Source organism: Biomphalaria glabrata, chromosome 8, assembly GCF_947242115.1.
Source record: "Biomphalaria glabrata chromosome 8, xgBioGlab47.1, whole genome shotgun sequence".
NCBI classification, from domain to species: domain Eukaryota; kingdom Metazoa; phylum Mollusca; class Gastropoda; family Planorbidae; genus Biomphalaria; species Biomphalaria glabrata.
In genome coordinates, this window is record NC_074718.1 from 7,371,901 (window position 1) to 7,390,877 (window position 18,977).

Here is an 18,977-nt window from a genome sequence, read left to right on the forward strand (position 1 = left end):
ATGTTGCGACTCACAGCTAAAGTAGTACATTTGCATTATCGATTATTATATATTAATTGTTGTGACCCTATTCGCGACGCAATAGGGTTAACTGTGTGTGATCAGCTGACATATGTGACACAGGCCAGTAATACAGTTTAGCGTGCTATATCGAAGGGCAAGGGACAGTACTGGCATGAACCTTGCACGTGAATAGGATCCGGGTTATGGTCATCTGATCATAAGCCTGCGTGGACCAGAGACACAATGTGTGTAAGGCAGTGCAGTTCAAGACCGGACAGCAAGTAGACCGGGACTGTTAGTATGCCATGAATTCGGTCCTGGTGGAGTCCTGAAGTGAATCTAGGAGCCCAGCAAGAGATTGAGACAGTAGAGCTTATTAGTTTAGTACGGTGATGTACACTGTACAGTATAGCATTTTTAGTGCTGATGTATTGTGTCATATTGGCTGTTTTAATTGACCAATATTAAAGCACCAGATTATTTGGAGCCTTGTCGTCAAGTTCTTGATGTGTTCTTGTGTGTTAATCAGTGTTTACAGAACGCCTGATTAGGAGAGAGAATCGAAACAGTATATATGTAAAAATAAAGTAAAGTTCCCCTTTCAGACCTTGGTATCTATAGGGCAGATGATGTTTATCTGTTTATATGGTCCATGGTTAACGAGGGTGTCAAGTAGCCAGCAATACGACCAACCACCTTTACTTTGCCCAACTAAAGTCAAGTACCTATTAAAGCTGGGTGAAGTCAGAGGCGCCCAAAGGTTCCGGAGTAAAAAATTGCCACTCTTCAACAGAATTCGAACCCGGGACCTCGGTTCTGAAGCCAAGCTTCTATGTATGTAGTTCAGTGATGCCCAACCCAATTCGATCTGCGGGCCATTTTAATTTCCAACTCTAGTGTCGCGGGCCACATGATAGAAAAGATACAAAAAAGTAATGAAATTGACTTGAAACTCCTTTATTTGAGATCCGAGGATCTAGTACTTACACTGAATTATTGGGATATAGTTGAATTTTCTGTGTACGCTTCAGAAAATCGCGTTAAGTTCTGTTTATGTTTTGTTGTTATTGGTTTTTAATACAGCCACACTTTCTTATCAAAACAAACATGTCGGCTAGCATGGTATGATGTTCTACAGCAAGGTAAAGATCCGTTCACTTTTCCTACTATATTCTGAGTCCTATTTCATGAACACACTAATGTAAAATACAGTTTCAACATTTTTTTTAGGGTGGGAAGGGGGGATTTTCTATATTTTGTGCCGACATTTCGGCAGGCCGGAAGGAAGCACGTCACGGGCCGGATCTGGCCCACGGGCCGTATTTTGGGCATCACTAATGTAGATAATAAGACTATCGATTTAAAGTTAGTCTTAAGCCTACATCTGATGATATATCAAGTAAAAATTAAAGTTCTCCTTTCAGACCTTGGAATCTATAGGGCTAATAGGTTAAGGTCATCTGTTTCTTTGGCAAACGGTTAACGAGACCAGCACAACGGCCTACCTTCTTTACAGTCCCCAACAAAAGTCAGGTACCCATTACAGTTGGTCGGACTCAGGGGTGCCTTCAAAATCCCAAAATTTAAAATCCCAGTCTTCATCGAGATTCGAACCCTGAACCCCAGGACTGGAAGCCAAGCGCTTAACCACTCAGCCGTCGCGCCCCCTCGTATCTGATGATAACCTCGAAGAAATGTATATAGCACAATAAACCTGATGCGCTGACCCATGTGGGAAAAAAAATGAAAAGAAAAAAGATGTGTACTTTCATCATGGTAACAAAACCTTTAAGTATAATCGATTTTTCAATAAGTTAAAAAGTTTTTTACTTTAAAAGTTCAACAAACACAAGTGCACGCATTCACACACACGTACACCTATTCTAATATCATATTAATGTCCAACTTCTCGTATCATATCAACAGTATAATTTACATAGCAACTAGTACGATGACTTTATAATTGATGAACTCCAGCGGGTATACTTCGATGAACAGTGTATTTGATCATGAACTGTATACAACTTCTCAATAACCTTGACTGCTCAACAGTATTATATGGTCTGGACGTGGATGCGTTAACCTGTTTGTCTTGTGTGTTAGTGTAAGTGAAAGTATAATCTGAATAAACCATTAAAAAAACAACAAAATATTAAAGTCTACATATTATATAGCATACATTATCTAATTAAGAAGTTAAGATAGCGATAAGAAAACATTAATGCAAACACACTGTAGCTATAACCTTTTACCTTTATAATTTGGCGCTACTTGTTAACGCCTTATAATTGTCAGTAATCCCAGCAGGGGCCGGCCCTACAAATTGTAGGGCCCAATTTAATTGACTTTTGCGAAGCTTTCTTCTAATTCTATTTACAATAACAGCTAATATTATTAAAAAGATCAATATACCAACATTTATTATTTGTTTAATAAATGAAAAACTTTCATGGAATCCCCACATTGATGAAGCTTTCAAAAAATCAAACAAAGCATTAGGGTTTATTAAAAGAAATTTCTATATATCAAATAAGAACATAAAACTAAAATGTTATTTAACCTTGGTTAGGCCAATAATAGAATATGCATCCTCTGTTTGGGACCCCTCAACTCAAGAAAACATTAAGAAACTGGAACAGACACAAAATAGTGCAGTGAGATTCATAACAAACGAAAATTCACATTTGACTAGAGTAACACCTTTAGTAAAATCACTAAATTTAGAAAGCCTTCAGGACAGAAGACTCAAAAGTAAAGTAGCAATCATACATAAAACACTGAACCATAATCTTCAAATACAAAAAACAAAATTTAATAAAATACTCAGAAAGACACAAAGATAAAGGAACATTCCTCGTCCCATATGCTAGGACAAATTTGAACAAATGCTCCTTCTTCCCTAGCGCTATTAGAGCATGGAATGGGTTGCCTGAGCTAGCCCGGAAAACCAGTGACTTGGCAGAATTTAAGTCATTGGTTAATATGCATGACTGAATGCATGACGCGTTGGACGTAATCATCTTCTTTTTTGAAGTAACGTCTGTATTATATAAGATAAGATTATTTTACAACATTCATAGGAAACAGCTTATAAGCAATAGGCGCCAGTGGGTTTCTTAAAGTTACACCAATCGAATGATACACTAAACATGTTAACCCTTTTAAAGGCCTACACTTTTAGAAGCATATGAAAAGAGCCACGACTGATATGCTAAATGACAATAGCGGGTCCGTTTCCAGACTGCCATAAGACCGGTCCCGATTCCCTGTGTACTTCGACCAGATGCATGCATGGGAGAGCTCGGTGATGCCATCACGTGATTGGAACCCACAGAAAAAGACAACGCTCTGCTAACTTCACTTTATCCAAGCTGTGTCCGTCCATTAAACTCTGTTTCGTCATTACATTTTTGGATTCTCTGAGTGCTCAAAGGATGTTGTGGGAAGCGATCAACTGGAAGACCAACGAGAGGGAGGGAGGGAGAGAGAGTAGATGAGTCTCAGAAAGGTTGAATAGCCTCTTTCAGGAGCAGATAATTACAACGAGGAGAGCTCTTAAAGTTTAGTCTGGGAGTTCTTTCCCCTTAAATGAGTTCCCTGGGTAAATTTGAATAGAGACAGCGCCTCCAGGGGAAACAATTTATCGCGATTGGAGTGGAGTTGGACAATCTGCACAGGCGCCAACCCTGGGTAAAATAAAAAAAAAAATACCATAATTGTCTGTGACAGTCAACGTAACATTGTTTGTAATATGTATAAATAGGAAATACTATATCTGTGTCTATGAATGGGAAAAGTGTTTACTGATATATAGCTTCTTCTTCGTGGTCGAAGATGTGCACAGTTATATTTCCTAAAAACTCAAAGATGGTCTATGTGAAGACACAAGTCCTTTTAAGTATCAACTGCCTTTTATTGTGAAGCATTCAAACATAACATATTTACAAGGCTAACATTATCTACAGACAGGGCCGGTCTTAGGCCACTGCAACCAATGCGGTCGCAGTGGGTCCCGAGCTTTCATAGGCTTCGCGCTAATTCTAGGTGTAATTATTAAAGTGCAAAATATATCCGAAAATTCCTGGAAATCTCCTGAATTTATTAAAATCTTCTGAAAAATAGACTAAATTGTCATTTGTGGATGTCATTCATTGCGGAAAACGCCAATCCTACGTGCGATAAAAGAAAAAAGGTATTGTCAGCTTTTATGTAATAAAATGTAATAATCAGGCGAATTTTCACCTTAATTGGAAGTTCCTTTATTTACTTTTATAGTCACTGGCATATAAATATGCCATAGGTTGCAAGGTTCGTAAAGTAAAGTTAATTTGATCGCAATTTTGTACTTAGTAAAGAATTAATAAAATTCAAATTCAATTTGTTTTCTAATACAAAATCTTAATTTTCACTTATTATCCTTATTCTCACCCAGACTAGGCCGCGCGCAATCAGTTTCGCATAGGGCCCCGCAATTGTTAGGACCGGCCCTGTCTACAGATGACCAACTCCACTAGATGACTTCCTTCTGCATATTTTTAACACACTCGTCACTTCCCGCAAGTCCCCTAACTCTCCAATACCAAACACTTGACCGTGTGTCATGGTTGACCACACACAGTAACCGTGTCACAACAGTCTATATCAATAGAGTGCCATCTTCAATTTGAATAGCAGGTATGCACACAAGGCCAACGGGTAAGTTGGATATTTTGGAAGAAACAACCCCAAAACACGGTATGATTTAACTGATCTTGGCAAAGTACTGGGACTTTTCTGGGCGGTGGTATAATAGACTTTTATTAGCTTATAAAAAATATTACTAGAGTTGTTTTTTTAATAAAGTAAAAAGGAAAGTAGAGACCTTCTGGTCTATAAGGCAGAAAATGTACAGGTCATCTGTTTCTGTGGCCTACGGTTAACAAGAGTGTCACGTGGCCAGCACAACGACCAACTGATTTTACTTTTCTCCAACTAATGTCAGGTACCCATTTGAGCTGGGTGAACTCAGAGGCGCCCAAAGATCCCGAAAAGAAAATCCCAGTCTTCACCAGGATTCCGAGACCTCCGGTTCAGAAGCCAAGCGCTTTACCGCTCAGCCACCGCGCCTGCTGTGTTGTTTTTTTATACCTTAGTTCTCTTCTGTGTAGCTCCTAGCACCTGACCCTATGTACAATAAATGGGATAAGTAATCCTTGAGAGATTGGACGCACGACCTGACTTTATTGTGACGATGTGCTAAATATTAAAAATACCAAATCCCTATAGAAGTAGTAATAAACTACCCTGTCCTATAACTTAACACAAATAGTATTGTTAATTGTAATAATTTTTGCCATTTGGGAGGGAATTATTTATCACTTCCTCCTGGTCAATTGGGTCTCCCAGATTATATTCCATGGAGACCCACGTTCCTATTGGCAGTTTGTGACATTACCTGATATGAGAAAATTGTGTCGTCTTAGGGACAACTGGCTTTATGGACATTCAGGCAAATGCCCGGTGGGCAGGAAACAAAACAAAAAGTGCCGAATAATCGTTTTAAATGATCTTATCTAAAAATCTGTGTGATTCTTGTTTTAGTAGCCTATATGGAACAAATACCTTCCCACAATTGAAACCTCGCAAACATATCCTTTCTGGTCCATCAAATCAGTTGTAGCCCTGAGAATAAAGAATAGCCATTCCGATGATTAAGGATGAGTCCAGTATATCACATGACCTCGCGAACCCGAGAAACTGCCTTTCATACACACAGAAAGACAATAACATCTTTGGCCCGTTATGGCCCTTATGGAGATTCACTAATTATTAGAATTATTTCCCCTGAATCAACAAGCTAAGACTTTGCACTTTTAGGATCATCATGCATGGGCCAGGAGATAGAAAAAAAAAGTGACAATGCATTAAATAGAACAGCCAAATGTTTCAGCCCAATACCCCAGAACATATGCTTTAAGCTCAGACCAAGGGATTCAGGGATAATATATTGAGCTTCATGCGATCCTATATGTAATCGAGCGTGTAGGTCATCTATCGTCATACTGAATGGAATCCTGGTTCAATTTACTTGACACATCCTGCATCAGTTCACGAGTCAATATCATCTCATCTTTCCTGTGTTCTTCTCGCGTGGCTAGTATTATCGCCCCCTGCGCGCTATTTTTAGCTGATAGAGGTGATTGGGTTCTCCTTGCATATGTTTAGATTTCAGGGGAGACAAAAAAAAAATCTATGCCTATTTTCATTCATATAAATCTGTGTTGTAATATAAGTATCACATATAATAATAGTAATAAATGTGAGTTATAATTATATACTATCGATCTATCTTTTATATATACACAAGCATTACCCATCGGCAACGCCCGATAAATTATTTGGTATTCAAACCTATAGATAGGGCTGCCGTCTCAGTCTTAGTAAACACATACATAAAATACAAACAATATAACACCATTCGGTCCCACATTGCCATGGTCTTTCCACTAGTAGAGTGGTTACCGCGTTGGCAGGGCCGGTCCTACAGGTTGCGGGGCCCTACGCGAAACGGATTGCGCGGGGTCTAATTTGGGTTGTGATAAGGATAATAAGTGAAAATTAAGATTTTGTATTTAAAAAAAAAGTCGTCTTTTTAAAAATACTTTACTAAGTACAAAATCACTGTCAAATTAACATTACATTTACTTTACAGTAGATTGTAGTTTTCCAACAAAAATCCGATAATCATTCATATCTCCCTTTTAGATTTACCATCGATTAGCAAAATATCGCTTTTTTTTCTCTCAGAGGTCGAGATAGATTTAGATCTTAATATGCCAGTGACTATAAAAGTAAATTAAGTATTTGAACTTCTTTTTTGGTTAACATTCAGCTTCTTATTATATTTTTATTAAATGAAAGCTGACAATGCCGTTTTTTCTTATCGCGAGTAGGATTGGCTTTGTCCATATTGAATGACATCCCGAAATGACAATTTCGCCATTTTTAAGGAGACTCGCATCAGTTTTAAAAAGATTTTTAATAATTTCAGGAGATTTCTTATGACTTTTTCTTATAATTTTAAATTCAGGAGAATTCCAGGAACGCTATAGTATTAAGTTAAAATGATTTAATTTAATAATTTACACCTAGAATTCGTATCGCGCGGGGCCTATAAAAGAGCGGGGCCCACTGCGACTGCATAGGTTGCAGTGGCCTAAGACCGGCCCTGCGCGTTGGCTTGAGATTAGGCTGCCGTCTCAGGTTTAGTGAACACAAACATGAAATAGAAACACTACACAACTACACAATCCTAAATAAAAAAAAATATTTGACACTCAAAAGTCGTCAGCAGAACAATGCATTGGCCACGAAAGAACTTTGGCCATTCTGACATGAGAAAATAGCGCCCCCACGTTGTCTGCTAATTTCTTAAAAAAATAAACTTTAGACAGGCCTTTCAAAGACCACAGTTCACCATGACTCGTTGCTTACATCCCATAATTTCCCTTGTCTAATTGACAAAGTAGCAAAATATTTTAAAAATCCTTTAAAAAACAAAAACAAAAAGGCGAATAACTCTGCACTTACAACTATAACTTTCAATAATGTAGAAGTTATTTCCCCTTATTCGATATCCATATAATTGATTTCCAATAAATAATTGGCTTATTGGTAAATTGTTTATTTATTCATGCTTGGTTAGGTACACTAAATAATTCTATAAGTATCAACTTGATCCGAGATTGGGTGTAGGAAAAATAGTGTATTCAATTAACTAAGGGGATAAAACTATATATATTGAGTATTGAGCCGTAGCTCTGAATACTGAAGCATTAATCTCCTTTGTTGGTATCTAACCAAAAAATTAATTACTAGAATTAAATTGACTTATTGTTGTTTTTTTTTAATGATTCGTGTATTCTTATAAAAAAAAAAGTAAACTTCTCCTTTCAGACCTTGTGGTCTACAGGGCAGATGATGTAAAGGTCATCTGTTTCTGTGTCTTACGGTTAACAAGGGTGTCATGTGGCCAGCACAACGACCAACCGCCTTTACTTTTCCCTAACTAATGTCAGGTACCATTAGAGCTGGGTGGACTCAGAGGCGCCCAAAGATCCCGAAATTAAAAATCCCAGTCTTCACCAGGATTCGAACCCCGGTGTCCGGTTCGGAAGCCAAGCGCTTTACCGCTCAACCACCGCGACTCCATGTATTCTCTATGCCTATGAATAATTGTGTAAATTGATACTAAAAAATGTGTGCATGAAAAAAAGTGTAAAAAAAAATTTACCAGACAGATAGACAGAGTAAGTTAAAATAAGCTTTCTAAAAAAAAAAGAAGAAAAAAGGAAAAAGGACCAGAAGTCTATCTACAAAATATTAAGATATTACCAACAGGGACATTAAGACGACGCCACAATTCTCCTGGCGCTGCAGCAAACACTTGTTCAGAGGCCGTTGCTACAAATACTGGCATTATCCACAATTTTCATATTCTATTGGATGAGGTACCGACTCCAGAGGGATTGAATAGGATTTGATACTCAAAAAAAAAAGGGAGATAAGATGGTCGAGTTAGAGAAGTCACTTGGGGAATCAACTAAAGTGTCATCACTCAGTTGGTCCGATTCTAAGCACTGCAAAGAAAAAGTCAACCTCGTCTTCTAAGTATATAGACTTAGGTTTGGGTTTATTTGCATGACTTATAAACAACATTTTGTATACAGTGAAATAATGTAAACATTAGATAACTATAACAAAATTAGATGTCTATTTTATCAACAATAAAAAACATACTACAATTGTACCGTACCACACCAAAAATGTACATGCGTATATGTGTCTACATAATATTAATCGATCGATCCGTAGATAGATGGAAGGATGGACAGAGTAGATAGATAGATAGTAAAAATATTTGTTTGTTTGTTTGTTGTTTTAAAATGTTTTACATGTTTCGGATGTTCCTTCAGAGTTGAAGATAATTACTTCCTTGTCCAAACGACTGGGGATAGGAGCGGGCAGGGTTTGAACCAGGACCATCGATAAATCTGAAAGACAGTCCAGCACGCAATTCACTCGACCAGGCAGCCATCCTTTAGATAGATAGATTAGATAGATAGATTAGATAGATAGATTAGATAGATAGATTAGATTAGATAGATTAGATAGATAGATTAGATAGATAGATTAGATAGATAGATTAGATAGATAGATTAGATAGATAGATTAGATAGATAGATTAGATAGATAGATTAGATAGATTAGATAGATAGATTAGATAGATTAGATAGATAGATTAGATAGATAGATTAGATAGATAGATTAGATAGATAGATTAGATAGATAGATTAGATTAGATAGATAGATAGATAGATAGATAGATAGATAGATTAGATAGATAGACAGATAGATAGATTAGATAGATAGATTAGATAGATAGATTAGATAGATAGATAGATTAGATTAGATAGATAGATAGATAGATAGATAGATAGATAGATAGATAGATTAGATAGATAGACAGATAGATAGATTAGATAGATAGATTAGATAGATAGATAGATTAGATAGATAGATAGATTAGATTAGATAGATAGATAGATAGATAGATAGATAGATAGATAGATTAGATAGATTAGATAGATTAGATAGATAGATTAGATTAGATAGATTAGATAGATTAGATAGATTAGATAGATTAGATAGATAGATTAGATAGATTAGATAGATAGATTAGATAGATAGATTAGATAGATTAGATAGATAGATTAGATAGATTAGATAGATAGATTAGATAGATTAGATAGATTAGATAGATAGATTAGATAGATTAGATAGATAGATTAGATAGATTAGATAGATTAGATAGATTAGATAGATAGATTAGATTAGATTAGATAGATTAGATAGATAGATTAGATAGATTAGATAGATTAGATAGATAGATTAGATAGATTAGATAGATTAGATAGATAGATTAGATAGATTAGATAGATAGATTAGATAGATAGATTAGATAGATAGATTAGATAGATAGATTAGATAGATTAGATAGATAGATTAGATAGATAGATAGATTAGATAGATAGATTAGATAGATAGATTAGATAGATTAGATAGATAGATTAGATAGATAGATTAGATAGATAGATTAGATAGATAGATTAGATAGATAGATAGATTAGATAGATTAGATAGATTAGATAGATAGATTAGATAGATAGATTAGATAGATAGATTAGATAGATAGATTAGATAGATTAGATAGATAGATAGATTAGATAGATAGATTAGATAGATAGATTAGATAGATTAGATAGATAGATAGATTAGATAGATAGATTAGATAGATAGATTAGATAGATAGATTAGATAGATAGATAGATTAGATAGATTAGATAGATTAGATAGATAGATTAGATAGATAGATTAGATAGATAGATTAGATAGATAGATAGATTAGATAGATAGATTAGATAGATAGATTAGATAGATAGATTAGATAGATAGATTAGATAGATTAGATAGATAGATAGATTAGATAGATAGATTAGATAGATAGATTAGATAGATAGATTAGATAGATAGATTAGATAGATAGATTAGATAGATAGATTAGATAAATTAGATAGATAGATAGATTAGATAGATTAGATAGATAGATAGATTAGATAGATAGATTAGATAGATAGATTAGATAGATAGATTAGATAGATAGATTAGATAGATTAGATAGATAGATTAGATAGATAGATTAGATAGATAGATAGATAGATAGATAGATTAGATATTTCGATCCTAATATTAATTATCTTAATTTCTCTACTGCCTATATCTATCTGTCTATCTTTCCATCCATTATATCAGCTTTTATGAACCGTAATAAACTTCTATGCTGTCTGTTTCATATACACACACATACTCTATACGTTTATTTTCTGGTCAATGTTTCTGTCGAGATTATTTCCCATCGTGTTATTTATCTTTCTATTGCTTTTTGTTTCACTTGTCAACTATTCAAAGTAACAAAGAAAACTAAAACAAATTAATTCCACTTATCTTATTCATGGTACACCAGTAACACAGACTACAAACGCAATAGGTTAGGCTAATACTAGAATCACTAGCGGATCCAGAACTTTGGAGTGGGGGGGGGGTGATTCTTTTCCAAACCCTAACCCTATGCCAAAACGTGCGTACAGTACACACACACACACACACGCACGCACGCACGCACGCACACACACACACACACACACACACACACACACACACACACATATAAAATTGTATATATATATATAAATATATATATATATATATGAGAATTTTTAAAAAGCAGCATTTCTCAACCTTCGGGGAAAAACAAAACAACTGGGGCAGCGCTATAAGGTTCTTTTGTGGGGTTCGGCCAAAAGCGTTTTCTTGCATTCTTCACTGCAGAAACGCATTCTCCTGATAAGTACAGCTCTTTATTCATCGATGCAGTTCGGGGCGAAGCCCCGACGCCAAAAGCGTTTTCTTGCATTCTTCACTGCAGAAACGCATTCTCCTGATAAGTACAGCTCTTTGTTCATCAATGGAGTTCGGGGCGAATCCCCGACGCCAAAAGCGTTTTCTTGCATTCTTCACTGCAGAAACGCATTCTCCTGATAAGTACAGCTCTTTGTTCATCAATGGAGCTCGGGGCGAAGCCCCGACGCCAAAAGCGTTTTCTTGCATTCTTCACTGCAGAAACGCATTCTCCTGATAAGTACAGCTCTTTATTCATCAATGGAGTTCGGGGCGAAGCCCCGACGCCAAAGGCGTTTTCTTGCATTCTTCATTGCAGAAGGGCCTTGTCCTGACTTCTACATCTCATTATTCATCAATGGAGTTCGAAGCTCATTATTCATACTATTAAAAAGGACCTTTTGATTAATGTACTAGAAAATTATTTTAATATGAATTTATAGGCCTTTAATACATTACAAATAAAACCGATTTGTTCCTTGAAAAGATAAGATACCCCACATATTTAGATTTTGGCTTTGGGGATCGCCGTCGAAAAAAAATTTAAATTATTCAATAAATAATATTCAATAAAATTGAAGTATAAATTGTGAGTTATTTAACAAGAAAAATATCAGATTGAGTAAAGGTTGGTAAAAGGCGACTATGTAAATATTATTAGAGTTTATAACTCATCTCAATCATGGCTCTTATACTGAAAAATTTTGTTTGAATTCTAACTTTTCTAATGCAAAGTCTTACTTAAAATAATTATGATAAATTCATGTGAAATTAAATAAATTCTGTCTGGAAATGGGAGGGGCGGTAGAGTGAAAACCATTAATCCTCTCTCCTTTAATAATTTCTGCTAAAGATTGAATTTGGCATTAAAGAATAGGGGTGGGGCGCCTCAATATAAGAATTTAATTTATAGTATATGTAAATTATATTAGTGACCGATTTTTTAAATTTTGTAATTTCTTAACAATAATACAAAAATAAAAAGTATTGATTTGTCCGATGGGGGAAATGCGATTGCATGTATCGCTCCTCCCACATGGTACAACCCTTTTACATTTAAATTTACGAATGATACAATTTGAGATTAGAGTGTGGTACGACATATTTACAATGGGCCACATATCAATACATAGTTTATATTATATAGATATTCAACTAATTTTATTCACAAACTATGATTCTCCACAAAAATAGCACCGCCCCCCCCAGCACTCAGAGGGCTAGAGTGGGGAGGGCAGTACATGTAATCGCCCCCCCCTCTCACCCCACCGAATCGGCCAAAATACTAGAAAGGGAGCGACATAATATAAAATGTATATATTAATTCAACTAATTTTGTTCACAAACTATGAATTCTCTATAAAAAACGGACCGCCCCCCCTCCCACTCAAAGGGTTTAGGTGGGAAGGGCAGTAGAGGTATACCCCCCCCCCCCCCCACCAATCGGCAAACAGGGAACGACATAATATAAAGATCGGTTAAAAAATCAATAACAAGATTTGACAATACAGATATTAAATTGATTCTATTAGCAAGCTGCGATTTCTACAAAAAAAATTGGACCGCCCCCCCACTCGAAAGTGCATGGGGGGGGGGCGAGATTGATACCATCGCCCCCTCCCGACCCCACCAATCGGCCAACATACTAGAGGGGGGGGGCGAAATAATCTAAAAATAGGTTGAAATATAAATAATTAGTATATATTTTTAACATAAGTAATAAATTCGTATACAAATTGTGTGAATTCTATAATAAAATTCGCCCCTACCGCCCCCCCCCCCTGGATCCGCCAGTGACTAGAATAGAATATGCATCCTCTGTTTGGATCCTCAACTCAAGAAAACATTAAGAAATGGAACAGACACAAAAATAAAGCAGTAAGATTCATAGCTTGTCAAATATTTAAATTTTGACAAGAGTAACACTTTTAGTAAAATCATTAAATTTAGAAAGCCTTCAGGATTGAAGACTTTTTTTTAAAGTAGCAATTATACATAAAACACTGAACCATAATCTTCAAATACAAAAAGAAAATTTAATAAAATACTCAGAAATACACAAAGATAAAGGCACATTCCTTGTTCCATATGCTAGGACAAATTTGTACAAATACTCCTTTTTCCCTAGTGCTATTAGAGCATGGAATGTGTTGCCTGAGTCAGCCAGGAAAACCAATGACTTAGCAGTATTTAGGTCATTGGTTAACATGCATGACTAGATTGACATAGGGACACGCGTAGTACGTAATAATCTTCTTCTTTTTTTTTTTTTTTTTTTGATGTAACGTCCGCATTTTATAAGATAAGATTGCCCTTCCTCTAGTAATTAGTATCCAGAAAATAACTAGTGGTACTTTTGACCAATACAATAATCCCATGACGATGTCTTGACTTGTTCACATTCATCTCATTTCTTTATTGATTTTAAAATCTCCCCCAATCCACTTCTTTTAATTTTCTTTCCTATTTTTTGTTTCCCCCCCCCCTTCCAAAGTTTCTCCTAATTGTCTACTCTTCTTTTCTAAGTTTAAAAACATAAAGAAAAGACTGGTGTGTTTAAATCTGAATGTGAAATATAATTGAAGAAAAATTATGAAGAAAATGTTAAATAATTCTTTTCTCCAGACACTATATAGAAGACAGTGGCGTAGTTAGGGAATCTAGGGCTCGGGGTCTTGATCTCTTTAGGGGCCCCTTGATTTTGACAATCGACATCATGACATGAGATAATGGCGTAATAGTTAATGCAAAAACAATTTCGGACACTACATTTGGGGGACTCCCTCAATTTAGGGCCCAGATGAATTTTCAAATTTGGACCCCCACCTCTCCCCACCCAGGCTACGTCACTGACAGAAGATCATTTGTAAAGATGTTTTATATTTGTTGGACGGTACAGAGTATAGTTCATCTGACATTGATAGCTAACTTGGAAAGCAAAACGAGGAATAAATGTATTTCTGATGTAGGTGTGTGTGCGTGTGCGCGCGTGTGGGACCGTGAATACAACAGAAGACTAAGAGCAGACATCGATGGAATCAGCCATAAAATAGATGTTGTGTTGGCGTGCTGTGTGGGCTGAATGGGAATAGGTTAGCGCGTGAGTTGATGGCAGTACGGAATGACTTATTCATTGCCGAAGCTTCTGGGCAACGTCTTGCTTTGTGTCCAAGTGTCTTGATTGTATCACTACGCTATCTGTCATACCCGGATGTAACCGAATTCTGTGGGGTTTTTTTTCAGCGCGTCATTATTTCCGGCACTTTATCAGTACGTTAAGGGCTTCGTTGCAACGCGAGTCATAGTATACAACATAGACGCTAAGAGTATAGCATTGGCTTGATTAAAACCACAAAGAGACATAATATTACCAGAGACATTGACCAATATTTTATCATTTACATACTGCAATACTACATTATTTTATAGAGGTAGCACAATACATCTATTCCCTTTTCTGCGACTATGACTTTTTAATTGATAAACTCCAGCGGGTATATTATAATGAACAGTGCATTTGATAACAACCGCACATTGGTCCGCCTCAATATGTCTATGACTACAAGATAACAGAGCCTGTAAGCACTAGCCTCCCTCATAGTTTGAGAATGACTGAGTACTGACAACACACCATCCATAACAACGTCTGTGTGTGTATGTGTCCCGGAAATGTTGGACTTTACTAGTAAATAAAGACATTGACCTTCAAAACTCCGAAGATCATGCATTTCGTGTGAGATTTAAGCCCATGTGGGATGTATGCGGACTTTCACATGTCTAGAGAGGGAGAATAGGACACGCAAATGAACGTAAGAACTATGAACAATTTCTGAACAAAGTTATTACATTTGTTGTTGTGATACCATGAATTTCGAAAGTGAATTGAAAAAAAAAAGAGTTTTTCTTTTTCCTATTGTGCTATCGATCCTGTTCTCACGAAATAGGCTTTTATATTTGAATGGACATGGCTGACTTAAGTACATACAAAAACTAATTTTAATAGTCCCTGGGAGGAGAATGGAGGAGGTATTACATTTATACATTTTTAGGTCTGTTGGGGCGTCACTGTTAACTAATTTATTGCTTCATTTTTACGCAATATGAATCTATGTTTGGATATAGGCAAGTGATGAACCACATTTTCGCTGACTTGAATCCTACTTTTTAACCCTTCAAATAAAGTCACACATACGCAGCTTTTAGACTGAGCCGTATCTTTAAAATAAACACTCTTTCGAGTAACTAAATAGACAAATAATTGATATTCAGATGGACTTTCTAACCCAGACCTACCACTTTAAAAACAAATATTACATAGTTAAGAACTGCTACTTTTTTTTTCTTAATAAATTGGAATAGAAAGTTACAGACTTTCATTTTAAACATGCAAAATTTTTTAAAGTCCTTTAGAAAAAAAAAACAAAAAAACAAGCTTATCTAAAGGGGAAAAACTCCGTTCTTAAAACTATATCTACTAATAATGTAAAAGTTATCTCCCTTATTCGATATCAAACAAAATAATTGACTAATTGAGTACTGTAGTTTATTGATTCGTGTTTTGTCAGGTACAATAAATAATTGTTAAAAATAAAGTATCATATTTATCGGAGAAAAAGTGTTGACAATTTTTAAGGGGATTAACCTAACAAATTTAGCCATGTCTGTGAATACTGAAGTATTAGATTCCCTTCGTTGGTATCAAACAAAATAATTAATTTTTTAATAAAAAAAAAAGTTATTAATTGTCTAATTGGTTACTTTTGTTTTATTGATTTATGTCTTGTCTATGCCAATGAATAAATTTGAACTTGATACGAGATTGGGTGTGGGAGAAATAACGTGTACACACTTTGTACCAGACAGACAGACAGAGTGAGTTGATATAAGCTTCGTAAATATTTTTAATCGCACAGATGTATTATGTCTAGGTCGATTACGTATATAGGAACACGACTAATCTATACTCATTGATACATAATACACTTATTACGTAAGGTTTTTTTAAACGTTTTTGTTTTGTTTTGTTTCCTTGTTGTAGGCCTACTTGCAGTATTATGTCGTTTAAGTCAATTGTTGGGTTTAACAACAGTCAGTTTGAGCTAGCACAAATCAGAATCAACTTGCTATTAACGAAACCTCATCAACTCCACCCGTACCAGCAAAGAACAGAGTCAAGGGTTTGAACTTCAGTGATAACTTAGCTACTTAGGGCGAAGTGGTAACGCCACGCCCGGCCCACTTCCAACCCTCCTCATAAGGGGATTACGGTTTAAAAAATCTTTAAAATCTTCATTTAGTTTTGAATATTTGTGTATTTGAGAAAAAAAGGAGCACTTGTACGAATTTGTTCTAGCGTATGGAATAAGAAATGTGTTCCTATCTTTGTGTCTTTCTGAGTATTTCATTAAGTTTAGTTTTTTGTATTTGTAAATTAATGTTTAGTGTTTTATGTATTATAGCTACTTTATTTTTTAGTCTTCAGTCCTGAATCAAAAACGTGAGGTTAGATTTCAATCTATCAGGCCGACGTTTTGTATGCTGATGTAAAATTTTGGCTACGTCTTTGATAAATGAGGCTACACCTACGCCAAATAAGACTACTCTTTCGCTTAACTTGTCACATGCCAACGCCAATATTAAACATGTCTAGACCATAGACATAAATAAATATAGACTGGCCGAAGGAAGTAACTTCATGTAACTTGAAAACATTGTATTCGGATTTCCGAATTATGAAAAATTGCATGATCTCTACATTTATGGATAAAAAAAAATACTCTGCCTTCTTATTTACAATATATGTAATACTTATATAAGTGTGTGGCTGAAATAGACATGAATACTTAACTTTTATACTGCTCATAAATGCTGTATACTAAAGTACACAAAATTGCAAGTCACAAACTTTCGTTTCATAAAACTCTTTAATCGGCAAGTCTATATTTATTTATGTCTATGGTCTAGACCTAGTATGTGGGAAGCCAATTTCGTTTAGTTTTATCCTGTTCCTCAATTTACATTATTTAATATCGTAAATTACTTGACATGCACTATGGCTTCATGCATTCTTTCTTCCCCAGGCGAGAGGGTTATCATAGATACAGACATTCTCATTAAAAGTATGGGGCCTATCAAGGAAACAGACATGGTGAGTAGATTACATTGATCAACTAAACGCTACAGCTAAAGACTATGCCGTCACTATGCTAAACTTTCACTTTGTGGTTATCCAGTGATTGTGTAGAAAATATCTAAACTTATTATTTTGAAGCTGATCGATTAGTTTATGTCTTCAACATTTTTAGGTTCCTTTTATTATCTAAAAGTGCGTAGGGAAGATCTAACATTCTGTTAAACTTTCCGTACTCTCTTGACGAATTAATAGTACAAAAAAAGTGATTACTAAGGTAGGTACAACATAGTTGGCCTCCTTCAGTCGTAGAATGACTATGGTTCATCTTTAACACTTTTTCATATTGCTGTGGAGCCCTATTTTGGATAGACTTTCACGTCCACATATATTGCAGGTCAAGGTGGCTTTTGCTTTGATGGTAGAGGAACCAGCCAGATTTCGTGTGGCACGCTTTTCTTCAAGAGCTAAGGCCTCATGTTTTCTCGCTGTCCATAGCTTTCTTGGTCACCATCTCTCTTCAACTAATTTGGTCTAAGGCTATGTCTTCACTGTGGTCAGTCTCAACGTTCAGTGATTTTAAATCCCGTTTTATCACATCCACGTAACGGAGGTGGGGGCGACCAGTTTTTCTTGAGTCAGACGCAAGTTGCCCGTACAGAATCATTTTTGGGATGCGATTGTCCTCAATCCGGCGAATATGTCCGAGCAAGCGCAGGCGGCGTTGCCTGAGGGCTGTACAGAAGACCCGTTCTCGAGAGGATCTCGGTATTATACACTCTTTCTTGTTATTTTCAAAATCCTTCAGAGGCGGCGCAAGTGGAATGAGTACAACAAATGACTACAAATAACAAGTAAAACATAGGGGAAAAACGACAGGTATAGAAAAATTACAAATGGTAGAACAAATGACACATACAAGAAATGACAAATTGTTGGCCTAGTTGCTGTAAATGACATCAAAAGATAGGTACATCACATCAAATGACATATGCAACAAATGATATTTTCTAACAAATGACAAGTACAACAACAGATATCTACAACAAACGATATTTACAACAAATGACAATTACAACAACAGATATCTACAACAAACGATATTTACAACAAATGACAGGTACAATGAGTGACGATTGACAGTTACTCCAAAAGACAACAAATTTCAAGTACAATAAATTTCAACTAGCCTGTACTATAAATGAAGACTTGAACTAACTAATGCCATGTAAAGAAATGTCAGGCAAATGACAGGTGCAACCAATATCAGCTTCAACAAACGAGAGCATCAACAAATGTAAAGTACAGCAAATCTCAGGTTAAATGTCGGTTCTGAAGGGACTCATGT

General features: G+C 35.7%; 1 protein-coding gene across 1 annotated transcript in view; it reads left to right on the forward strand.

The window, feature by feature from the left end:
* LOC106065343 (gamma-aminobutyric acid receptor subunit alpha-2-like) overlaps positions 1–18,977 on the forward strand; it is a 124,771-nt gene that overhangs the window by 78,306 nt on the left and 27,488 nt on the right. Inside the window, exon 4 of the mRNA XM_056039589.1 lies at positions 17,580–17,647. Within this exon, the coding sequence (XP_055895564.1) occupies positions 17,580–17,647 (68 nt within the window). The remainder of the gene's footprint in view (positions 1–17,579; positions 17,648–18,977) is intronic.